Source organism: Stomoxys calcitrans, chromosome 4 (genome assembly GCF_963082655.1).
Source record: "Stomoxys calcitrans chromosome 4, idStoCalc2.1, whole genome shotgun sequence".
NCBI classification, from domain to species: Eukaryota; Metazoa; Arthropoda; class Insecta; order Diptera; family Muscidae; genus Stomoxys; species Stomoxys calcitrans.
The window spans coordinates 157,001,761-157,028,514 of NC_081555.1; the positions used below are offsets into that span (position 1 = coordinate 157,001,761).

Below are 26,754 nucleotides of genomic sequence, written 5' to 3' on the forward strand. Positions count from 1 at the left end.
GCGAAGCCATCATTTCTAATGGGAAGGATTATGGTTATGTCCACGTATATATTATTCCATTGGTCTAATCTTCCGTATTATGATTCGTTTTTCTATTTCTATTTGGGGAAGTGTGAATCTTATTTAATTTATAACTTTTTGGCAACGCTACTTGCTTCGAAGAGAAATAATTAAAATAAACAACTATAACTTTGTCATTTGCTCTTTTATTGTAAAAGAGCGAAGATAAGTTTTGCGATTTTTTACTGTCAGTACTTGTCATTGTCTTTCATTTAATTTCATACCTATTTATTTAACAATTTTCCAAATAATAGGATTTATCTAGCTACAAGGACTTATATGATTTAGTACCTATCTCCATTACTCTGTGAAAATCAAGACAAACACCAGTGCTATGGCATTAAACTTTCAACTAACACTTATGTATCTATGTATACTTTTAGCAGTCACTGTAGTTTGTGTGATATTTCGTACTAACTGCTGCCTCCCCCCATTGTTGTTTTGTTGTACGAAATATTTGTAATTTCTTTTTTGAATGAATGAAAAAAATAAGAACAAAAAAAATATATACACTTACTTAGTTTGTCATAAATGTATTCAAGCGTCATATTTAAATAAACAATTTAGACTCAACAAAAAGGCCCTAATTCAATTAGTAGTGAATATTATTAAGAAAGTGTTTGTATAGGAGTTTGTGTGTGTGTGTGTGTGTGGTGTGTGAAAGATATCATAACATTTCATTGCAAGAGGGGCAAAGAAAAAAATGTGTAATCTGTGAATAAGTATTTTTTGCAATATAGTATTTAAAAATAAGTACGAAGGTGGACGACATATAAGTATGTATATAGTTTTCAGCTCCCGCAACGACGACATAATCATATCGTTGAAATAACGTCATTGCAGGAGCAGAACCATGCTCTAATATGCAAAATAAAAAGTAAAAGTTTTCGCAAGGAAATGGCGTAAGAAATTGTTTTTTGATGATGGAAGAACCCTGAAAATTCGTGTAATATTTTTCGTTCATTCCCTTTTCGTCATTCATCTGCAGCAAGGAAGAGGCAGCAGCAGCAGTGGCCGTAGCAGCAGCCGCAGCTGTAGCCATCTAGCCTAGCAGTCAGCGAGCAGCCTGGCCGTAAAAACCTGTCCCGGCCTTTTATGTTTTCTGGCTGTATGTATGTGAAGTGTGTGTTTTCTTCCTCCATTCGCTTATGTTATGCTCATTCGTGTACAAAAAAATTTGCGGCATTGCAGCAGACGACTCTCGCGGTCTCGTTCTCTCCGGGAAATGATGGAGCAGAGCAAGCAAGCATCAACAACATGCTATGTTTGCTCTTTATTGTTGTGTTGTTTTTCCCCGGTTTATCATTCTTATTGATTTTTATTTTCATGTTTTGCTTTTTGCATTTTTGCCTGCTGAAGCTGGTAATCTTCTCCACCACCCACCACCCCTTTCTAAAGAATTATCGTTGTTACATTTCCATAGCTCATTCATTTTGTTTTGTTGTTTTCTTCAAGTTGCTCCCATTAAGCTCATATGCTCGCTCTCGTTGGCTGGTTTTCTCTCTCCCTTAATTTTCGCTCGCGTGTTATTCTTGTTGTCATTGTCATCTGGTTTGTGATGCCACTGTGTTGGCGTTAATTTTTTTCTAGTTGCAGCAGCAGCAGCAGAGCTTACAAACGCACACTCAAACAATCGCAAGCATTTGAATCAGCCAAAAAGGGGGTGGTGGGTTTGTTTCGTACAATGCCGTTTATGCTTGTGTTATAGTTTTAGGGGATTATTTCTCTTTTCTTTTTTAATTTTCTGATTTGACTAAACCACCCGGTCACCACTGCCATACTAAAAACTAATTAGAACTGTTTGCCATGCATAATACATGTTTTATTTTAATACCACCACAACAATTTATAATGAATTGTGTTTGTTTTTTTTTCTCCCTGATGGGTGGATGGGGGGTGAGTGTGCTAACAAATGTTTGTTTTTGAAAGATATGCTGCTGCTGCTGTTTGTCACCTTATCTAAAAGTGTTGTGTTTATAGCACATGTGTATGGCGCCTTTTTTTTGTAAAATGAAAATTTATTGTAAGGTAATTTTTGTTTTGAAGCTATAGTGCAGTGTTGTTTATTTATTTTTTGATAAATGACATTTAGATATACTATTGGCAGATGTTATATTATATTTCTATTAAAATCTTAATATGCACACCTACATAGGTACTTTTGAAATAGGTAGGTACCTAGATACGCATAATCGATGTTGTGTTTTATTTTAGAACTATAGGTATACCTAGTGAAAATCACGATCATACGATTATTATTTGTTATCCTCATGATATCCAGTCCAACATTACACTGAAATTCTATCCACAACTTCTGACTTGCACAGTATAAGACTAAAATAAAAAGACCAATCCCATGGCAGCCGGTTGTACGTACCGGATTGACCCGATGTAATCCTTCATCGCCAAGGACTGCCGCCTCGGTGTACAACACAATGCTACAACAACAACAAAATAAATAGACAATTATTAGGCACCTACTTCACTTAAATATACGTTCGGGTTTTACTGATTGCAGAACTCTGTTAGTTACAATTCGAAAGTCGAACGATGTTAATTTATCTCAGCGTTTCGGTATGTTGCACATCTAAAAATTTTAATATCACATTTGAAGATGTGGTTTTGTCTTTTTTTTTATAAACCAGTAATAGTTGTCTATTTAACAGCCAAATTCGCATCAGCTGATTTTATGGAGGATGATTTTAAAGTGGTAAAGCTGTTTGTGATAATAATTCTAGGAAAAAAGATTTTTAAAAGTTGTAGAAAAACCTGCAAAACAGTTTTGGCATTAAAAATAAATAACATTTATTAAGATTTGGGAATGTAATTTTATAGATAACTGGCTTTAAATTTACTTAGCCATTCACAATAGGCGTCTTTGTTCATTTGCCATTCTACATTGCCATGACATTCCTGGAAACAAATGTACAACTTAAGAATACTGGATACTTATCCAGAACTTTTTTGTTTTGCAATTTTATATAATATTTCCTGCACTCCACAAAACAGTCATATATTAATACCGGGTTAAAGGTCAAACAGAATGAGCGCGTTTAGATTTTTTTGAGCGTTGTGTTGAAAAATGCAACTCTGCAAACTAATCAAAAGCCACGCGTTTAAGTTAAGGAATTTTCAGCATTGACGGGTGAAATCGAGTGTCGTTCTGCGTTGTCACACTTGAAGTAGCGTCAAAGGTAAAAACTGTTTAACTTTTCCGCGTTGCTTTTGTGGGTTTTGTTTGCAGAGTTGCATTTTTCAATTCAACGCTCAAAACAGCAAAAGCTTTTAACACCTCGAAATATTCCTCTAATACCCCATGACATTAAAGTCGATCTAGTAAAGCTAGACGCTTGAAATTTTGTGCAAATACTTTTTACGAGTGTAGGGCGGTTGATATTGCAAATGGGCGAAATTGGTCCATGTTTTGATATAGATGGCATATAAACTTTTCAACCGAGAGGCGTCGCACTGCGGCACGTCGTTTGTGCTTGGCTTTTAAAAAGAGGCCCCTTATCATTGAGTCTAGACTTGAATCGGACAACACTCATTGATATGTAAGAAGTTTGCCTGTGTACCTTAATGGAATGTTCATGGGCAATTTTGCATTTGCATAAATCAATCTTGGGTCTTGAATTCTTGAGCTTCTTAAGTGCGCAATTCTTATCCGATTTAGCTGAAATTTTGCACACATCGTTTTGGTATGACTTCCAATAACAAAAGATAAGTATGGTCCAAATCAGTCCATTACCCGAAATAGCTGCTATATAAACCGACATACCGATACAATTCATGAGCCTCTAATGGGCGAAATTGGTTGAAATTTAACACATGTCGTTTTTGTATGACTTCTAACACCTGTGGCAAGTATAATCAAAATCTGTCCACAACTTGATATAACCGCCATATAAATCGATATCTCGATTTGACTTCTTTAGCCTCTAGATGGCGCAATTCTTATTCAATTTGTCTAAAATGTTGCATATATCGTTTTGGTATGACTTCTAACAACTGTGCCAAGTATGGTACAAATCGATTCATAACCTGATATTGCTACTATATAAACTGATATTTTAGATATTTTGATATTTTAGAGGTGGTATTTTTCTATGACTTCTAACATCAATGACAAGTACGACCAAATCGATCAATAACTTGATATAGCTCATATATATTTGAAAAATTCATTCAAAGAACTTGACCAATGCGATCCATGGTGGAAGGTATATAAGATTCGGTCCAGCCAAACTTAGCACGATTTTACTTGTTTTTTGTATGTAATTGGAAGAAGGGCTCCATGTTCTCCTAAGACACTGAATGATTGGATGGGAATTCTGGGAAAACATCTATAAATTCAATCAATGGTGGTTATCCCGAATATGGTTTTCCAAATATAGACTCTTAAATCTGAAGATGAAGTTTGAATTGAAAGGGATCCTTGGTTTCAGTGTGGCACTGGAGTGAATAGAGGCGTTAGGACATGCTGTGAGATGACATAACAGGACTGTTTGAGGAAAAAAAAAGAGACTAAAGACGATTGAAAACAAAATGTTTTAGATACGGTGGGCTTAAACTACACCCACGACCCATATTTCAGGGGCTTTTTCTAGATCTGGACTAATAAATCTGTGTGTGCGTGTAAAGATCCTTAGCGTCTGTCAGGGTCTAAGAACGTTACTGTCTAAAGTCTTCATTTGGAATAACAGACGGGGTAGATTACAGCAGAATATGTTATATTGGGTTGCCCAAAAAGTAATTGCGGATTTTTCATATAGTCGGCTTTGACAAATTTTTTCACAGCTTGTAACTCTTTAATTGCATTCTTTCTTCTGTTAGTTATCAGCTGTTACTTTTAGCTTGCTTTAGAAAAAAAGTGTAAAAAAAGTATATTTAATTTCATTCTAAATTTTATTAAAAATGCATTTACTTTTAAAAAATCCGCAATTATTTTTTGGGCAACCCAATATTAAGGAAGGACTAGAGGCGATTTGTCTCATGTTGTACTAAGGTAAGGTGGAGGTTAAGCGTCATGCACCTCTTAGGTGTTTCCTTAAATAGATAATATATTTTGCGTTGAATGAGGAAGCTATGACCGCAAGCACAATGAACCTGTTATGCGCCGGTCATTAAAATTCATAAAAATTTTATAATTTACATGTCGCAAGAAAAAAAATGTACACGACATGATGAAAAAATGGCTAGCTCAAAATGTGGCGTGGTTTTCTGATCCAATTTCCATCGTGCGTAATCATAGTAGTTAAACATGTCTATATACGCCAATGGTTATCTTAAGCACTAATAATTTCACAGATTATCCCAATAATACTCTATCACTGTCTAAGGATCAAATTTTATCTGCCTGTCAAACTTAATTTCAGATAAAAGAATAAGAATTTCATATTATACTTTATAATTTATTTAAAAAAAATTATCAATATTACTTTTTATAAACTCAATGGAAAATGTCAGTAATTGAAGGTAAAAAAATAAGAAGAAATGTATTGTAAATTGAAAAGCTTATTAATTATTATTGGGTGGAAACACCGAAAATAATTTGGAATGTGTAATACCGATGCACATTTCATCGGCCGGGAAAAAACTATATTACCTAACCTGTCTAATCTCAGAGCTCTAACTTTAGAAAGGGTTAGTACATTTAAAATACGGCATCAGTAAAATGGTATTTGAAATAAAATATTTATGAGAAAAGAAATCAAATATGTTCGATATTGCGCTACGTATGTGTATAAAGCAGGAAATATTCATTATTCAATTAAAGAAAATAGTTATACACATACATATATACAGCTTTTTTAAATAATTTAAAATATACTTCTAAGATTTTGTGTATTATGATATAATGATGGCAAGCTTCTAGTTAGGGTGACAAAATTCCAGAATCCAAAAGAAAATATGCCCAGAGTCCAGAACTTTAGTGCTTTCGACTGTTGGGGAGAAGAGACTTTACTATAGCAAGAGCAAAATATATGCCCAACTGTTAAATAGTTATGGCTCGTTGGGTTGAACGTTCGCCATAGAAAAAAGTCACGATATAAGCCACTGGTGCCAATGGCATACGGTTTTGCACCAAAAAAAATGGAGTTAAACCGATTCGGACTTCTTCATGGTTTCTTTCTCAGACAACTGGCTACTTAATCCATTCTTCTAATAAACACCAGATAATTGCATTTATGTTTCACGAAAGCTGTTGTATATTTCTTTTTATACCCTCCACCATAAGATGGGGGGTATACTAATTTCGTCATTCTGTTTGTAACTACTCGAAATATTCGTCTGAGACCCCATAAAGTATATATATTCTTGATCGTGGCGACATTTTATGTCGATCTAGCCATGTCCGTCCGTCCGTCCGTCTGTCTGTCGAAAGCACGCTAACTTCCGAAGGAGTAAAGCTAGCCGCTTAAAATTTTGCACAAATACTTCTTATTAGTGTAGGTCGGTTGGTATTGTAAATGGGCCATATCGGTCCATGTTTTGATATAGCTGCCATATAAACCGATCTTGGGTCTTGACTTCTTGAGCCTCTAGAGTGCGCAATTCTTATCCGATCAGAATGAAATTTTGCACGACGTGTTTTGTTATGATATCCAACAACTGTGCCAAGTATGGTTTAAATCGGTCCATAACCTGATATAGCTGCCATATAAACCGATCTTGGGTCTTGACTTCTTGAGCCTCTAGAGTGCGCAATTCTTATCCGATTAAAATTAAATTTTGCACGACGTGTTTTGTTATTATATTCAACAACTGTGTCAAGTATGGTTCAAATCGGTCCATAACCTGATATAGCTGTCATATAAACAGATCTGGGGATTTGACTTCTTGAGCTTCTAGAGGGCGCAATTCCTATCTGATTTGGCTGAAATTTTGCATGACGTATTTTATTCTTACTTTCAACAACTGCGTCAAATAAGGTTCAAATCGGTTCATAACATGATATAGCTGTCATATAAACCGACCTGGGATCTTGACTTCTTGACCCCTAGAGGTCGCAATTATTATCCGATATGCCTGAAATTTTGTACGACGTATTCTCTCATGACCATCAACAAACGTGTTTATTGTGTTCTGAATCGTTCTCTCCATTTTACTTCGTGAGCCCCAATGGGCGCAATTCTTATACGAATTGGCTGAAATTTTACACAGGTCTCCAACATATAATTTAATTGTGGTCCGAACCGGACCATATCTTGATATCGTTTTAATAGCAGAGCAACTCTTTTCTTATATTCTTTTTATCCTAAGAAGAGATCCATGCGATCCATGGTGGAGGGTATATAAGATTCGGCCCGGCCGAACTTAGCACGCTTTTACTTGTTTCTTTTCTTTTTTTGGCACTATCAATAAATTTATATCGACTTAGTCTTGAACAGAAGAAGTTTACTGTACTGCGCCAAAAATGCAATTGATCTCCTCAACTAATGTAACTACTACCTCACCTGAGACGGTAACGGTATCTTCATAAAAAAAATCTAATAAACGTGTCTGCAGACATTAGTGTATTAGTGAACAAGTGTACCAATGTCACACACACATACAAAAGTGTCATCAATGAGAAGGTTTTTATGTTTTGAATAAGATAGAAATAGTGCTCGTCAGCGTTGCAAAATCTCCAATGACTACAATAGCCTTGTTCACCATTAATTGAATGTGTAGCTTTCCATATGATTGGTAACACCCTACCTCAATAAAAATCTGAAATCCCCAACAAACCTACGGTAATCGGTTGGAACGATGAGGTCCCAAAGGGAGGTATGTTTTGCTCAGGATGACTCACCTGCAATAAAGCCGTCACTGTCATTAGGTCCTTTGTGTTTGCCCCAGATAAGAGCACTACGAGCCAATTGAAGACAAAGATTGCCGAATGATTTCTCGGTTCGGTCTCCAATGAGGTGTTTTAGGCATATTCTGCGATGGTTTATTGAATAAAGACTAGCCTGCAAATAAAATGCACCCTAGGGTCTCCGGGTGGAGTAATGTTTACACAAAGGGCATTACATGTCATTAACCTAACATAATCTAAAGCCTTCTATCTCTACAAGAGATTTGAAGTCCACTGTGTTTGTTCTAGAAAATAAGGTTACTGAAATTAGTAGTGTGTTTTGTTATCGACCGTTTTGAGTAGATTTCACGACGCCCGTCCTTAGGACGAGAATTATCCCTTCACAGCCTAAGCTACTACTGTGTCAAAACCCTGTACTGGCCAGACAAAGCCACAGATTCCTGGTCAATTTGTCGATTAACAGTTATTCTCGGCTTCGGTCTGAAGTGTCTCAAAACAGTTGACAGACTATGACTTACAAAGAAAGACTAGATTTCCAACGAACAGATCTAAACAAGCTGAGTACATTTATCTTCTCAAAACTACATCTTTCATACCTTCATACTTCATGCAGAATACACGTTTCTCCGTGTTGTTCTTCAGATAACTGACTTCAAAACTATGGCTTGCTTCTGGCTACTAGGTTTTCCGTTATGCTGCATTCTTAGTAGCACTTGGACTCTTTTGTTTGTGCCATGGGTTACATGGAATAAGGAATTCCGTTGTCCAAGTATGGATTTTACTGCTTCCTAGCATTTTAAAGTTTTTCCATCATACATTTTCTTTTGAGAACATGTCATTCTGAACAGGGACGTAGCCAGGATTTTATTTTTTGGAAAATCGAAAATTGCAAAACTTCTTGTTACTGTGTACTTGGTAAAAATACTTCATTTTTTTTTTTTTTTTTTTGAAAATTGTGGTACATGTTGTCTGCCGGAACTGACACATCGGCGGTGACATTTGGTCATAAAGTCAGCTAAATTTTACACTGATTGCCAACACAGCGTAAATATCTTTTGGAAGTTGTATTAATGGCTTCAAACGGTAGACAACGGCAACGGCTCTTGCTGCTGTTCCGTGTGCCAAAGTTCGCATTAACGACAAGAAATACAGAAGAATAAATCTGCCTTAGAAAAAATCTAGGTCGAGTTAGGAAAGAGGTATCTTTGGATTAGCTTAAATTAGACGTGTGAACCCAAATAAAATTGTTTTTCTCGTCATGTTTTGGGGGAAAATTGACTTGTCGAAAGTCAAAAATTTTGTTTAAATCCCAAACCAACAAAAATATTTCTCAAAATTCTTAGGTGTGAGATTAATTGCCATAAAATAAATTTAAGGCAATTATCCTACTTCTTTTGACAGTAAGTTCTATTTTATGCCAAAATCATTAAATTCAGCTTTCTTCGCTGAATAATTTTGTTGTTGTAGGGGCTTTGGAAATAAAAAGATTTTTTTCATAATTTTTTAAAATTCAAAATATTTGAAAAAATTGCTACGTCAATATAAATTCTCTGTACGCTCGATGGTACGCCCAATATCAAGATGTAACTGTACGCAATTTTGAGGTCTTTAAATTAATCTGTAAATAAGGTACCATTTTGTACATTGTTTTAATACCTAAATGTCGTCCAGTCATCCGTTACATACTGCCAAGATGTACCTATACATATTGCCTAGACGTAACTGTATTCCAAATTTCAGAACTATTGCTCACCCGCAAAGAAGGTGCCATATTGTACGTTTTAGTACCAAAATGAGCGAATATCAACAAAATCCTCTAGTCGTCTCGTACATACTGCCAAATACGGTACTAAACGTTTCCCATTATATTTTTCATATTTTTTTTTATCTACTATCTTTACTTCGCAACAACAATTATTTAAGCCAAATTTCGAAGTTCTAGCTCTACCCGTTCGCCCTATGCAAAGTTCACCTATTTCGTACCACTTTTGGTACTTTTTGTTTCTAAATGTCCAAATACTCTATTGGCATCCGAATTTAGGTGGCCATGGTGTACCTAGATTCCAAAATTTAAAGCTCTAGCTCAATTAACAAACAAGGTACCAAAAAGTGCCAATTGCGGTACCAAACGTACTATTTTTTAAACTTCCGTTACTATTTTGGGAAATTTTCGTCACCAAATCTTATTTTTTTGAGACGCTCTTTAATTTGAGCCCAAAATGGTAATTCTAAATAGTCACCATTTCGTACTTTTTAAGTACTTAAATGTACGAATATCACAAAAACTCGTCTTCCCATAGCGCGCCTACGACCCAAGTACGGGCCCAAGCCCCCCCTGGCTACGTCCCTGATTCTGGACATATAAGCAACATCAACACTTTGGGGGTGTTGATGGTGCTTATTTTCCCCTACAATGGGAAAAAGAAAGAAAAAACAATTTCCATTATCAGTTACCACTTGCCCCACAAACACCATTTTCTCTGCAAAAAACATTTCGTCTTAGTTTTTAAAGGGTTGAAATGTGCATTTGGATTCAAAACGAAAAGAAAAAATATTACCTTGTCTCGCCACAAAACGTTCTTCATTATTTTTTCTTTGGATTAAAGTGAATATGAATGACAAATTAACATAAGGTAGACGTGCTAAATGAGCGTACATTCGTATTTAATAGCTAAAGTCATTAGAAAAACCCTTCCCAGCTACTAATCACTTGAGTCAAATGGCTCAAGCGGATTAGGGTGACTTTTAGAACTGTTGTGGAAATGATTACCTAATGGGAGAGTTAAGGCGGACAAATGTATGCCATAGCCATAATATGTACCAGCTCAGACTTTGTTATTTTGCATAATAATAAGAAACAAGTTAACCAAATGAAAATCAAGTTTTTAATTTAATTTTATTAGAAAAGTTAAGAAAAATGCACAAATAAATTTTGGATTTTATGTGTTGGGAAACTTAGGTCACAGTCACAATGTATCTTAGGGCTGACAAGAAGGGGGTTCCTTTGAAATTCTCTTCAACTAGCCTTTGTTTTTCATTACAACAAAACTTTTTCTGTTAAAATATTTGTTTACATTGTTGTAATCCTTTGAGTTTTGGTCTACGTTGTACTGGTTTTAGTTTATCTCACAAACTTTTTGTGTGTGATTCTCTTCATTTGCATCCTTAAGTTGGAAAATAAAAATTAAAATTTTTGGGAATTTTTATTATATTGGGGTAATTTTTAGATTATATTCATAAAAATTAATGGCGGGATTATTAAAAATGTGGGATAGTTATAATAGCATTCGTGCATACTTACGCCTTTTAGTTGCTATACTTGAATAACTAAATAGCCCACCAACTAACTTAGTTAGTTGTCAAAGATTGTTTGGTCGATTAGTCAGAGAAGATTTCCAAACGTCTCGATGCCTTTCACCACTTGGTCATTTAATTAGATTGTGGCTATAAAGGAATTAGAGATGATTGACATCGATTAATATTGCTATAGACACTCTTCTTCGGATGCGTGTGATTTTGATTGAGTTGTAACTAGATTACTAACGGAGCAAGCACAGTTAGCCCTACAAATTGCTAGCGCAGAGATGCTAACCTAAAAAGGGTACCACGTGACGATAACCTGAGCCTTCTTCATCATCCAAAGCTTCAGTTTGCTATGTTTTATTTTAGTACTGGCTACACAAGCCGTGAAGGACAAAAATAAATATCCAGTAAAAGTCTGTTCATAGACATCCAATGTATAAATATAAAGTTCTTGAATCGCCAGATGTCCTTAGTAAAAATAGGTCCATTCTTTCAGTTATATTTTAGTTACAAGTAGTGGTAAACAGATGTCGTTGGTCAAAATGGACCCAATCTGTTTTAACACTTTTTTCTTAAAGGAAAATATTCGTGGATTAAATTAATCGTGGTATATGTACGTAATGATGTAGTGTTCCAAAGACGACATCACCTGGACTCACAGGATCCTGAATTTAACTCCCTTTTGGTTAAATGAGATGAAGTGCCGAAAGAAGCATTTAAGTGTTTACGCTTCTTTAAACGGCGTAAGAAATACTTCACTCCGTCTGATCTTCTTAACATCTACACCACTTTCATAAGGCCGAAAATGGAGTACAACTCACATGTATGGGCTGGAGTTTCAAAATCATCCCTGGAGCTACTGGACCGTGTACAGAGAAGAGCGATGGCGTTGATTGGGGACAGTGGGGTATCCAACTCTATTGCCTCCCTTTATCATCGTTGCAATGGGGGTTGTTAGGGGCTGTTCTATCGGTACTTTCATGGTGTGTGTTCGTCTGATATTCGTCTTCTTATTCCTGATGTAAGGATGTATGTCAGGGATACAGACGTTCCAGGAACTCACACCCGTTTGTAATTGATTGGCCAGCGGACCGCACAATTCATTATAGAGAGAATTCTTATTTCGCTCGAACCGTGCGTATGTGGAACCGACTTCCGGCTAATTTTTTCCCCACCCACTTTGACATTCAAAGATTTAGACAAATGTCAATAAGCACTACAACCTTTCCCAGCTTATTTATGTCTTTTCCAAAGTTGATTTCAATAGGAATTGGCAATAAAGTTGTTTAAGTATGATTTTAATAAACTAATTGCTCTAATTTACGGACTGCAAAACAATTTTTGATCATAACTATATTCAAATAATATGTTTTGCGCCCTGCAATGCGTGCAATGTTGAGAGTTGGTAAACTTAGATGCGTGCGTTCTTTTGTTGTGTACCTCGCACAATACAAACCAACCTATTTTAATTTATTTTCGACATGCACGCATAAGTTCTGCGCGAGCTATGTTGTTGTTGTAGCCACATGTGGAGGTGGCGATCCACTTTAAGCTTCTCTGGGTGTGCAAGCTCGTTCCGGTCCAAAGGATCGATCGCCTCGGGTACAGGGTGGCCATTGGTTGTTTAAAGGCGCCAATAACTCGCCTTGTCATAGCGAGCATCATAGACACTCAGTATTTGTGCAAGAGCCGGTGCCGTCCGGCCTCTCGCTGGTACTTGATTTTCTGCGACTGCCATAGCAGCTTAAGCATTCTTATTGAGCATCCACAATCTGTGGACACGCCCGGTAGCTCGCAGCTAAGCTTCTCGTGACAGCAATGAATACCACACAGATTGGATCTCAATGTTCCAGCCTGTGTGGTGCTCACAGATATCACGTGCCTGGCGAGATATGGAACTCCACCTTTAAGGCCTAAACATAACGACGCTCAAAACCAAAGCTCAACGCGATCATTCACTTTTGGTCTTTATATATCAAGATCCTCGATTTCTTTCTTGGTCTGATGCGTTTTAAACATCTGAGAATATCTTCCGACATGACTCACAGGGCAAGATTACCACAGACTATAACTCCGTTTACTTTGCTCCAAAAATCTGGTTTTAAAGAGTTTTGGCTCTCGTCAGCTGATTTTATTAAAGAAAAATAGATGATTGAGCCTTTAAAACAGGTTTTAAAGATCAGTGTAAACTTGGTTTACGTAAAGATCAGTGTTACCAGTCAAGAAAATTATTTCCTACCAAATTTAAAGAAAATCCTACCAAACCCGACCAATACTGCCAAATTTCTACAGTCGCATTTTCAGCCCTACAAAGTTTACGTACCATATCGTTATATTCATACACGATCTAACCATTTCCTTCCGTCTGGTAAGGATAAGCAGAAATTTGCAACGATGGAGCACAAAATTAACTGAATTACTTAGATCAAGACACTGATTTATGGGGGTTTTAATGATTCTGTTTAAACATCTACGTTTAGACTATTTTATATGTTCAAATTAGTACATTTCCTACATTTGTCCATCCGACCATCCATTTACAATTTATTCTTATGATTCTTCATTAACATTGTTATTCATCATCAAATTATTATCCTTTTGCCTCAATCCACTTTCGAATTTCTTCTACACTGCTGTAGTTTAATTTGATTCTTATGTTTTTATTCTTTTTCATTATCAACATCGTTGTTTTAATTTTTCACCTCTTTTTTTCTTCTTTTTCTTTTTTTCCAAAAACCAAACAGAACTCATCATTGTATCCAGATTTTTGAGTTGAACGCCCATTCCCACTAGTTAGATCAATCGTATTTTTGCGAATAAGGTGTAACCCAAGCTTTTTGCAAAAAACCAACCACACAAAAAGAAGCTTACATTTTAAGTTTTTTCGTTTCACCAAAATAAAGCTTAGACGAACAAAGTCTTCAAAAGTTAGAACATGTTGAACAATGATACAAAAATGTCACTGCAAGTAAGTAGTTCATTTTTATTTATTTTTAATTTGGCTTAAAACTAAATTGTAGCTTAAATCTTTAAAGTATTTTTAGAGGCTATTTTTAATGTAGATTAGATAGTGGCTAAAAGTTAAAATTGGAAATTTTTATTCCCAACTTAAGTTTACATACCCTGAAAGAAATTAAAAACTTTTAAAGGTGTATTTACGATTGTAATTTCTTGCTTTCTGGCTGTTTCACTTAATTTAGGCGATTTGGAGTTAAAAAAAGCGCAACACAACTCTGCCATTCACAATAGACATACGTATGTAATTTTAGTTGGCTACACTGAAAACCATACCTTGGCAAAACGTAATCTTGCAATGGCTATTCTGAGCTTCGTTTTACGCTTCCTTTTTATAGTGTAAAAACCAAACTAGATTATTATCTGATTATTTAATTTTTTTATTATTTTAATATTTTGTTGTGCGTTTTTTAACTGCCCTGATTTCCGCTTGAACGAGGTTATTATGGTTATTTAGATGACAAAAAGCTAAGTATAGACTTAGTATTAGTCAGACAATGAATACAAAGGTCTTACTCTCGGTAAAAGGGCTGGTACTAGTTTGGGGAGTTTGAACTATGGCTTTAAACATGTCATAAATAGAACAAATAAAAAATTTACTGTTTTGGTATTTTTTATCATAAATTGTATTTCGTTTTGCCGAGAAAATCATTTGTATGAGTTGGCAACACTTTAAGGCGTAAACTAATAGGCCCCTCATTCGACATTCTTCAATTTATCACCTAATTTTTCTGCAATTTGTCACAGGGAGTTATGTTGAGACCCTTGATATCCGTACCGTGTATGGTCCAGATCGGACTTAATTTGATCTCCCGATTCAAGGTTTTTAATTTTTTCCCTTCTCATTTCTCTAGCACCTTAGTAAACTTTTATAAATTTACAAACCCTCTCCTACCCCTTCTTTAATTTGCTTGGGTAACACCCCTGCTCCACCTTTTTCCCAAATTGTTTGCCACTTAACAAGAGGTGTCACATTCTTCTTTGTTTGAGTTGTGAAATTGTCACCGACAACGCTTACGGTTTATCTTTCTTGCCTAACTTGCTCACTTCACACAATTCTAAATATTTGTATAAATATATAATTTTTTTTACTTACCCAAGTAAACTGTATGCTCGCTCTTAAAATCCACAAACATTCTTTCATACATAATAGACGACTTACTCTCTTTTCTACTAGTATCGCATGTTGTTTATTTCTCTGCCCGGTTATGTGTTGGTGGGTGGGTGGTTGTTTAGTTTACTTGAGCATTTGTTTATTTAAGCATTTGCATTTGTTCTCATGAGCATGGCGTTGCCAGATAATTTAAATAATACGATTTTACTTTGATTGTGTTGTGGAGATAACGAAAGAAACAAACACATTCACGAAAATAATTTACTAGAAATAATGATGGTAGGAGAATTTTGCAACGGTCAATACTTGAGGGATAAGCAGCTGTGCGATATGCCCTTAAGGGTGAGTTAATTTAAATCAACAAAAAAACACAAGTGGTTGTTAAAATCGTGAATTATGTACATTTTAAGAAATTTCATTCAAAAAGACATGGTCTTAAAATTAAAATCGATCTTTCGGTTTTCAACGAAAAAATTTTTTTTCAGGGAAACAACTGAAGTTGAAACCCTTGGAATTTGCATGAGAGTCGCTGTTATTGTTTAGGTTTAATATAAGGCGAAGAGCATGCTATAAGTATACGAAATGGCAGCCGGTTGTACGTACCGGATTGACCCGATGGATTCCTTCATCGGCAAAGGCTTCCGCCTCAGTGTACAACACACTGCTACAACAACAACGAAATGAAACGGATTATAAAATCCACATATCAAATTTTGTTACACTGATATTAAGCGAACCAAAAATAAATTTGGCTTTTGCTATAAAAATTTTATTTTATTATTAACAGCTCATTATATTTTCACCAAAAGCATTTGCTTCTTAGTTTAAAAAGAGAGTTAGTCTTGATGGAGTTCAAGCGTAATTGCGTTATATTTGGCTGGAAAATCACAACCGGCTTTTGTTGGTGAAATAAAACACTTCCAAGTGAACAAAATGTTTTGTGTATCGCGCCATAAATTGTTATAATGATGCTTGCACCATTGCCACTGAAGTGGCCGTCAAATGGCTAAAAATATTCCGTAAAAGTATACAAGTATAAGTATAATGAAAATGAGCTCAAAGTAAAGCCTTAGAAATTCCAAAAGGCCCAAAATCTTACACAATGGGAAAAAAATAGTTAAATTCGAAAGAGCAAAGAAGTTTCGGCGCTTGCACGAACGTGGTGAATTTCCGAACATCGTGTTCTCTGTCGAGAAAAATTTCCCAATTGAGCAATTCGTAACATCCCGAACGGCCACTTGCGATAATTTTCCAACTCAAATGATGGTATGGGCAGCTATGACAACCGATGACGGTTCTTAAAACTCCCAAACCTAACGCTCATATAAAAATTTTAACTTTAACTAATAATTTTCCATTTGAAGTGATGGTATGGGCAGCTGTTACAGCTAATGGCCTCTCTTCAATCGTTTTTATCGAGTTAAAGCAAATGCGACTTATTATCGGGAAAACATTTTTTAAACTGCTTTGGACCCGTGGGCACGCAAAAATTTCGTGGACCTACCAAAAAGACTCGGCATCATTATGTTATGATGAGCACGTGTAAAACAAGAATGTATAAAAAATCAAGCCAATGGAAAGAAAAATTTGCATTTGTCATTCTTGAGACCAAGGAAATGACAAAAAATATGCCAGTATTGATGCGCTGAAGCAAGCCATTGTACGGCAATGTGTCAAAATACTAGCGGATTGCAATCGTGCAGTTTGCAACTGGTTATTTGACCGACTCTGGGGAATAGTCAAGGCAAAAGGTAGTCATGTCGAGCAAAAGTGAATGGAATCTGAAATTTAGATCATTTCTACACTTTATTGTTGTTGTAGCTACATATTTCCATGTGAAGGGAGCGATCCTCGTCAAAATCCTTTCAGTCCATGGAAATGATCGCCACGGAGGCATGATGACCACTGCTTATTTAAAGGCGCCAACTTCTTACCTTGTCATATCGAGCAACATAGACCCTCAGTATTTAAGCAAGAACTGGTGCCGCCAAGCCTCTCACTCAGACTTCCCACTCGATTCTGCTGATTGTCCGCAACTGCAGTTACAGCTACTCCCTATGGAGCCTACTTTATTGCCATTTGAATCAATAACATTTTTTTTTTCACCAAAAATGTGGTTATTTGACTTTGTTAAATTTTGTGGCAGTTGCACTGTACACCTAATTCAACGATCGACTTGCTGTATGCTCTAAATACTAAAAAAAAATAACTTTGAAACAAATCTAAGTCAGAAATTTGGTGTTCTCACAATATCACCAACTGTACTTCATTTTACTCCTCTAAGTTGGTGCAAGTCTGGTATTGTGTGCTCATCTAAGTGCCGAAGGCACTTATCCGCGTAAGCCGGGCAAAGGCATAAAAATGCTCCTGCGTCTCATCATCTTCTCCATATGCCCTACACGCGCTATCACTTGCCGCACTTATTCTCTATAAGTGCGTCCGTAGTCCTTTGTGTTCCGCAATAATACCGAAAGCTATATTGATCTCCTTACTTGTCTTTAAGCAATAGCCTCGTCTTCTCACGCTTGGATCTTCGTTGTCCAATCTCTCCTCTAGGTTTGATCCACCCGTGTATTATGGCAATACCAGAGTTCCGTCTATCCAAGAGCTTGGATCTTTGTATGTATTCCATATAAGATATTTTTTATATGGTAAGTTTGAGAGAGCTCTTTTAGATTATTATTAATGCATAATTTTTCTTATGATTACTCAGAAAAGCATCTTCATGCTTGCGAAGGCTTCATAAGCTAACCGCAGGATCTTCGAATTGGCTAAATGTTTAAATTCCCCAATTTCTCCCAATTACAATCCCAACCGGCCTATTAACTAACAGTGTGGCATCACTACTTACACCACATGTTATTGTGAGAGTCCGCCGTTATGCCTTTATTGTTTTGAAGATTTTTTTTGTTGTGGTGAGTTATGGTGAGAGCTCTTTTAAACTATTCTCAATGCATAATTTTTGTCTGTTTGAGCTATCTGCGCTCATTAGCAAGCAACTGATTACTCAGAAAAGGGTATTCTTACTTGTTTACTAAGTTTTTTGTTGTTATCATACTAGCAGCCATGGCGTTACATAGCTATCATGTCTTCACTAAAGCGAGGGGGTTGTGAGGAGGTCATAGATGACACTTGAGCAAAAAAAAAAAAAAAATCTCATACGCACACACCTCTCTGAGTATTAAATGTTTTATTTACTTTTAAGAGTACATTACTTTTCTGCTTTAGTCTCATTTTATGTGTGGGTAGCCTTTTGTGGGTTTGTGTGCTTACATATTTAATTCCTATTACACTATAATACTGCTACTGCTGCTGTTACTTGCTTATTTCATTAACAGAGGATTTTGTCTAAGCATCACGATGTATGTGAGTGTACAGACATACACATAGCCACAGCGAAGATGAAAATCATGTCCTTTTTGATTTATGTATTTCCTTGCATACATGTACCCCCCCGACCTTTGATATCTATTTGGTTTTCGAAGAAAATCGCAAATCAGCTGTATTCATGTTTGTGTGTATCACCATCACATCATTATCAGTCATAATGTCAACTCTTCATTATTCACCACTGTTAACCTTTTTTTGACTTAACCGGCTGGGTGTTTGTCGTTAGGGGGTTGATGGCAATCAGCATTGCCACTGTTATCTACCATCTACAAAATGGTAATTTTTATGAAATAGAATTTGGTATGTGACAAAGAAATTTCAAAATATGATTTTTTTCTAAATTCTTATTTTGATAGAAGAGGGATTTAGTAGATTTTAACAAATCAAAATATTTGCTGAAATACTTTTTCATAAAAAAGTATTGCAAATTTTATTCGAGAATTTTAAACTTTTATATAATTGTTGAAGCGACATCGGTACTTCAATAACAGACTTTAAACCACATCGGCTTTGTACATACTTCATCTCTCTCGCAGAAGGCGGCAACGACAAAGCTGTGGAGAACAGATGGATCAGATGGCCATCTGATCGGCATCATTCATCTGGATCACGTCCGTTCCCCCTCACTGGGGTGAACTTAAACATGGTCCTTCAAACCGGATAGGTGTGTTGTGTGCCTGAGAAAATCATTAAAATCTTCACGGACCAGCTGACATGACTTTATGAGTCATTGCATAAATCTCACATCATTGTTTCATCACGTGAAACCAGGCTTCACGAGCCAATGACGTAATATTAAATGTATAGCCCATCCTAAACGAAATATTTCCTCAGTCATTAAATAATGAATGTTGAATATGTTGAAGCGACATCTGACAGACTTTACACCATATCGGCTGTACATACTTTCTCTCTCTCGTAGAAGGTGGCAATGACACAGCTATGGAGAACGGCCATCTGATCGGCATCATTCATCTGGATTACGTCCCTCTATCAACTTCAACAATAAATTTTAAGTAAAATTAAAAAAGTGTGTGTTTCTTTCTTTATTTTTGTTTTGTTTTAAGTTCCTCTCACTGGAGTGAACTTCAACAATAATTTGTATTTCTTTATCTTAGTCTAATTTTTCATATTCTAAAATTAATTTTCATTACAAATTTCCAAAAAGTTTAATTAAAAAAAATTCAAAAATTTTTTTCACATTGGCAACCCTTTTGACAACTACTACTTTTGTAAGCTTTTTCGAGCCTATTTCGCACAGGCTTTAATTTCAAAGAATTGCTTCTACACAAGATGTTTATCCTCCGGGGGGTTCGGGCATTGAACTACATGATATGTCAAATAATTTCCTATTTGCAAGTTCAGCAATAAATTAACCATTATATTTTGCACAAATGGTTCAAATGTTCGGTTTCTGCCCCCACTCTCACACTTTGATTTATTTTCTGGCCACATTTGTCTCTGGTGTCCAACTCCCTGTAACTTTTTTCCCAGCCAGCTACTTTGTTCCAGAAGTTACCCATATTTTTATTTTTTTTGTTTCATTATTTGAATTTATATTTCCCCATAGAGTTTAATTGACTACATTCTGTTTTATTGTAGTCATTTTGGTGGTGTAACATTGATGTATGTGCATTGTATGTGCTGCTGTATGTTTTGTACAATGTACCATTGTTTGGTTGCATAGTACTATTAAATTTTTTTATTTATTTTAATTTGATTTCTTTAAATCACTGTGTGTTTGTTTTTATGGGCCTCCGCCTGGTTTTTCCCTGGGGGGAGTTGTTTTTTGTTTATGGTTCCACTCCCACAAAATCGTCTTTTAATTGGTACACAATTTGTACATGCCAAATGTTGTTGTTGGGGTAGGTAAGTTCTCTTTTGGAAATGGTAAATAATTTCAAATATAGAACAAAATGTTGACCTCCCAAAAACTAAAATAAACACTGTGTGCAGCAATTTATCACAGCTGGTTATTGGCAACAATAACCTACCATACATACACAATTAATAAACAATTGATATATATATAAACCAAAATGTGATACTAACCACTTTACTATCGAGGAATATACACACATCATAATTATTAAGTGAGTCATATACACCACATGAACATTGTTTTGGTAGTCTACAGTAACAGCAAAACAAAGCCCACACACACACTCCTATCACTCATTATCTTCCGAGTTCTATGGCTTTTGATTAGTGGTATTAACGCGTTGAAACTCATTGTTAAACTCATTGTTTAAACACCTATATATATAATCCATAATGTGATACTGACCACTATACTATCGATGAATACATCACAGTTATTTAGTTGGCCAAATACACCACACCAACATTGGAAGAATAGGAAAAGTTACAGCTTGCTGGTGTTTTTTATACCCACCATCGAAGGATGGGGGTATATTCATTTTGTCATTCCGTTTCCAACACATCGAAATATCCATTTCCGACCCTATAGAGTATATATATTCTTGATCAGCGTAAAAATCTAAGACGATCTAGCCATGCCCGTCCGTCTGTCTGTAGACATCACGCTACAGTCTTTAAAAAGAGATATGTTGAGCTGAAACTTTGCACAGATTCTTTGTTTTGTCCATAAGAAGGTTAAGTTGGAAGATGGGCTATATCGGACTATATCTTGGCATAGCCCCATATAGACCGATCCGCCGATTTAGGGTCTTAGACCCATAAAAGCCACATTTATTATCCGATTTTGCTGAAATTTGGGACAGCGAGTTGTGTTCGGCCTTCTTCAATTTGGCGCAGATCGGTTCAGATTTGGATATAGCTGCCATATAGACCAATCTCTCGATTTAAAGTCTTGGTCCCATTTAAGGCGCATTTATTGTCCGATTTTACCAAAATTTGGGACAGTGTGTTGTGTTAGGCCTTTCGACATCTTTCTTCAATTTGGCTCATAAAAGTGTATTTATTGTCCGATTTCGCCGAAATTTGGGACAGTGAGTTGGGTTAGGCTCTTTGACAACTTTCTGCAAATTTGGCCCAGATTGGTACAGATTTGGATATAGCTGCCAGATTTGGATATAGCTGCCATTAAGGTCTTCGGCCCATAAAGGGTGCATTTATTGTCCGATGTTGCCGAAATTTGGGACAGTGAGTTGTGTTAGGCCCCTCGACATCTTTCTGCAATATGGCAAAGATCGGTCCAGATTTGGATATAGCTGTCATATAGACCGATCTCTCGATTTAAGGTTTTGGGCCCATAAAAGGTGCATTTATTGCCCGATGTTGCCAAAATTTGGGACAGTGAGTTGTTCTGGGTCCCTCGACATCTTTCTGCAATATGGAAAAGATAGGTCTAGATTTGGATATAGCTGCCATATAGACCGATCTCTCGATTTAAGGTCTTGGGCCCATATAAGCCGCATTTATTGTCCGATTTCGCCGAAATTTTGGACAGTGAGTTGTGTTAGGCTCTTCGACAGCCCTCTTTAATTTGGCCCAGATCGGTTAAGATTTGGATATAGCTGCCATAAAGACCGATCTCTCAATTTATCCCCTCTTTTATCCTCTCCTAATGCTGGTGCCATTTGTGAGGTATATATTAAGCCGCGTATAAATTTCTCTTTAATAGGTTGTTGCCCTGCGTAAGGGTGGAAACAGAGTCCGCACTGAAAGCCGAGCCGAGATTGTCAGTGCGATAAAGAATGTGAGTGTGAAAAAACTGATTACATACAAGTTAATAAAAATAAGCTTGTGCATAACATAGTGAACGCCGAGCAGAGCAGAGAGCAACACCGATTGAGTGCGAGGAAACAGTTCCAAAGCGCTATTCGCGCTTGTTTGCATTGTTAAGAGTCTTAACCAAACCAAAGGGTCAAAAATCGCCAGCGGTAAAACCAAACAAGAGACGTGATTCTGGAGTCAAATTTGAGGGATGAAAGAGAAATAGCGAAACTGGTGGCAAAGATGTTATTTAATTATTACAGTTTTTACACTTTTGAATAACTTCGAAGTATACGCAAAGGCATTTAAACTTTATTGCAATTTTATCACTGAACAGAATTTGCATATTTTGTAAACATGTAAATTTTTTCATTCATTCACTCCGATTCAAGTTTAAGCTCAATGATCAGGGACCTCTTTTTTATAGTCGAGTCCGAACGGGGTGCCGCAGAGCGACACCTCTTTGTGCAGCAATTTTTAAATGGCTGCCATACCAAATGGTACAGTACCTCACAAATGTCGTCAGTGTTAGGCGTTTTTCTGATGTTCTCGCCAATAGTCGAACCCAGACGTTCAGTGTCATTCACTTTTGCACGACCATGCCCATAAAAAGCCACACTTACATTGACACCAGACTCGAAGAAAGGCGGCCAATATCATTATTTAGATGGAAAACTATTTTGGGTATCCGTTCGTATGCTTAAAATCACGTAGCTGCGCTTCGTTAAAAAATCCAATAATTTTGGGAGTTTAATGAGCTGTCAATAAAACAAATAATATGAAGCTTTCATTTCTAGTTTACCAGATAAACCAGTGTGAACTTGGTAACACTTCGTGTCAGCTACCCTGTTGTTAACGCATACTGTTTTGTTTTCTTTTCGAATACCAGCAGCTATACACGGATTCAGCCAGCCATGTTGCCTTCAAAAATCCACCATCTGCAAAGCAATACGAGTATGCATGCAAATGTTAAAATGACTATGCGCCTCTGGCGTATTTAAATCAAACTCAACAAAATTTTGTATATCCTTTATAATATGAAAGATGAACAAGGGAACCAGTAGTTGGTTTCACAAACAAATCAAAAGTTATTTTTAATTAAAAAAATTCAGCAAAAAATAAATGAAAAATATGATTTATATCTCCCCAGGTGTTGTTGTGGTGTGATGTAAGAATGTTCAAACACCATCCACCGTGTTACTCACTCGTAGCAAAATCATGCCCACTATGACGATCTGTTCAACTGCAACTCAGCTCCCAAAAAAAAAAAACAACAAACTACATAAAACGCAAAACTAGTCCCAAAAGGGGAAAAACAGGATAGCCCCCTCCTCCTCCTCCGCTCATATGTGTATAATGCAACATTTAATATTTAAAATACCTAATAAAATTTACAACATATTCCCTTCATTTCACCATTCACTTCAAAGAGTAGACGAAGAGACGACATACGAAATAAACTTGAAACAAAAAAAAAAAACTAGAAATACAGACTTACTTTTTTGCTGCACAAAAAAAAACTGAAACGATGAATGTATAAAAAGAGTAACATATGGGCTGAATGTATTGCTTTTACTAGCACTACCATACACATTCACCAAGAGACTCCCTTAAATTTGGTCCTTGTATATGCTAGGAAATTGTGGAACTTACATATACTGCAGTGCAGTACTGCCTGGCTAACAGGGCCTGGTGGGTGGTTGGGTTAAGCTAAGGTAATCCTTCTAAACGAAGGTCCACAACAACATGGTTGATTGTAATAAAAACAAATGGAAATTTGCTTAAACTGCACAAAAAAGGAGCCAAGAATATTTTATGTCAAAACCATCCGAGTAGCATTCTTAACCTCAACCTAAACCTCAAAGTCTACCTAGGACATGTTACAGTGTACACGACCAGAGCATAAGGCCCAGGCTTCAAAAAAGGTTGCTAGAGTTTTGTTTTTCCATTTTGGGAAATAGAGAATCGTTTGCAGAGAAGCAGGAAATTGAAACAATTCATATTTATTACGGTTCTTGTAATTTATGTTTGTTTAAACAGCATTAATAGAGGATAAGAATAAGAGTGTCATAATCACTATGAAAATGCTGTTTAGGTATCATTATCATCCATAGGCGTATATCCAAGATAAGGGTACTACATAGGAATATTTAACACAAGCCCGAAACAAAGCGACGTACCTATCAAAAGACAGGCAAAGCCCTCTTGCAATATCTTGGGTTAAAAGCCATTGATACCAGGAGACCTGTTGGGCTTAATGGCGTGCAACGAGTCATCACATTCTCCACACAGGCATCCTCCGTAAAATCACAACCGGCAAGAAAATGTGTCTCCAATAAATTAACTAACATATCTTCGGGGTGAAAAGTGCAATCTCCGCCTGACCTCTGCAAATTATTCGTAAACGGGTAGTGTTTAGTCATCCGTCTTCTTAACATCGAGTTGTTCTTTAATTCCTTTTTCAAAGACTTAGTTTGTTTCCCATACCTCCCTAATGACACATCCACTAGTAGTATTAAACGCCATTCCAACGTCTGTTTGAAGTTTCCCGATGTCCTATACACTCGAAATTTCCTGCGGATCATAGCGAATCATTCTTCTTATAGACCGGTATTTTATTAAATACTGGTATTTGTTCAAGTACTGGTGTTTTTAAAAATACTGTATTTTTTGAAATAATGTATTTTTTAAAATACGGGAATTTCTAAAACACTGGTGTTTTTTTAAATACTGGTATTTTTTGTAATACTGTTTTTTTAAATGCTGGTATTTTTTAAAATATTGGTATTTTTTAAATGCTGGTATTTTTTAAAATACTGGTATATCTTAAAATACTGGAATTTTAAAAATATTGGTATTTTTTAAAATGCTGGAATTTTGAAAATATTAGTATTGTTTTAAATACTTGTATTTTTGTAATACTTGTATTTTTTTTAAATATTTGTATTTCTAAAAATTTTGGTATTTTTTAAAAACAGATATATTTAAAAAACTGATATCTTTAAAAGACTGGTATGTTTAAAATATTGGTATTTTTATAATATTGGTGTGGGTGCAAAGCGAATTAAATAAGAAGAAGAGAAGTACACGAGTAATACAAAAGAACAACTTTATTCGTAGACGTTAAAATAAGGAGTGAAATTACAAAGTAGAATGATTATGAAAAAGCAAAAATTGGAAATAGTAATTGGACTGGAATAAGAGAATAGGGTGACCAGATTCTTACATACGCCGCCACAATCCAAATACTATTTGACGACAAAAATTTATCAAAAGTTTTCAAACAACATTTTACAAAAATATTCATGTTTGACTTTACTTAAAGACTTGGTAAACAAATCTGCCACATTTTCAGCTGTGGTAACATATTCGATTTGGATCTCTTTTGCATCGAATTTTTCCCTTATATAGTGGTACCGAATATCGATGTGTTTACTTCTCTTATGTGCCACTGGGTTTTGGACAAGGAACTGGGCGCTTTGATTGTCACACTTCAGGGCAGTCGGTTCTTGAACGTAAGCATCTAAGCCAATTTCTCGCAGCAAACTTCTTAGGTACACGACTTCCTTCGTCCCCTGGCACATAGCCACGTATTCAGCTTCCATAGAACTGAGAGACACTTGGTTTTGCTTTTTGGACTCCCATGCTATGGGTCCACCAGACATGAAAAGCACAAACCCACTGTAGGATCGACGATCGTTAACATCTGAGCCCCAGTCGGCATCTGTGTATGAAACTAAATCATTAGCATTTTTAGAATAAGTTAACATACCCTTTGGTTTCAGCTTAAGGTATCGGAGAACATGTTTTGCTGCAGTAAAATGTTCTTTCTCGGGATGGCTGCTAAACTGTGCTAGCTTTGATACAACGTGAGATAAATCAGGGCGAGAGTAGACAGACAAATAATTCAGTGCACCAATCAACGACTGGTATTTGGTGACGTCATAACCACTACAATTCTCCTTCGTGCACTTCTCAAGCACCAAACCATTAGCAAAAGGTGTACTTGCAGGCTTACAATCTGTCATGTTCCACTTGGCCAGTAACTCTCTTACATATCTCTCTTGATGAACAGCTATCTTGCCTCTTAATCCCTCTCTTTCGACTTCTAGCCCCAAGTAGTACTTTGCTGGTCCTCGATCAATCGCGTCAATATGCTGATTCAAATCTTGAACAACGCATTTCATAATGGTCTCCGATGAGCATGACAACAAAATGTCATCCACGTACACAGCAAGTAAGACAAGCTCATCTTTTATCTTTTTCACGTACAAACAGTTGTCAGATTTGCACCGCTCGAACCCAATTGTCAACAGAACTTCATTCAATTTTCGGTTCCAGTCTCTGCCGGCCTGCTTTAATCCATAAAGCG

General features: G+C 36.2%; 1 protein-coding gene across 4 annotated transcripts in view; it reads left to right on the forward strand.

Moving 5' to 3' along the window:
• The window catches only part of LOC106081700 (double-stranded RNA-specific editase Adar), a 372,583-nt gene that overhangs the window by 2,717 nt on the left and 343,112 nt on the right, over window positions 1-26,754 (forward strand). For 2 of the 4 annotated variants that reach the window (XM_059366908.1, XM_059366910.1), the window contains exon 2: window positions 13,909-14,132. The exons of 1 other annotated variant lie outside the window; for it this stretch is intronic. In XM_059366908.1, the coding sequence (XP_059222891.1) occupies window positions 14,100-14,132 (33 nt within the window). In that variant the 5' untranslated portion in view covers window positions 13,909-14,099. Of the gene's footprint in view, window positions 1-9,629; window positions 9,717-13,908; window positions 14,133-26,754 lie in introns of those variants that run through there. One more of the 4 variants, XM_059366909.1, reaches the window with a different exon arrangement.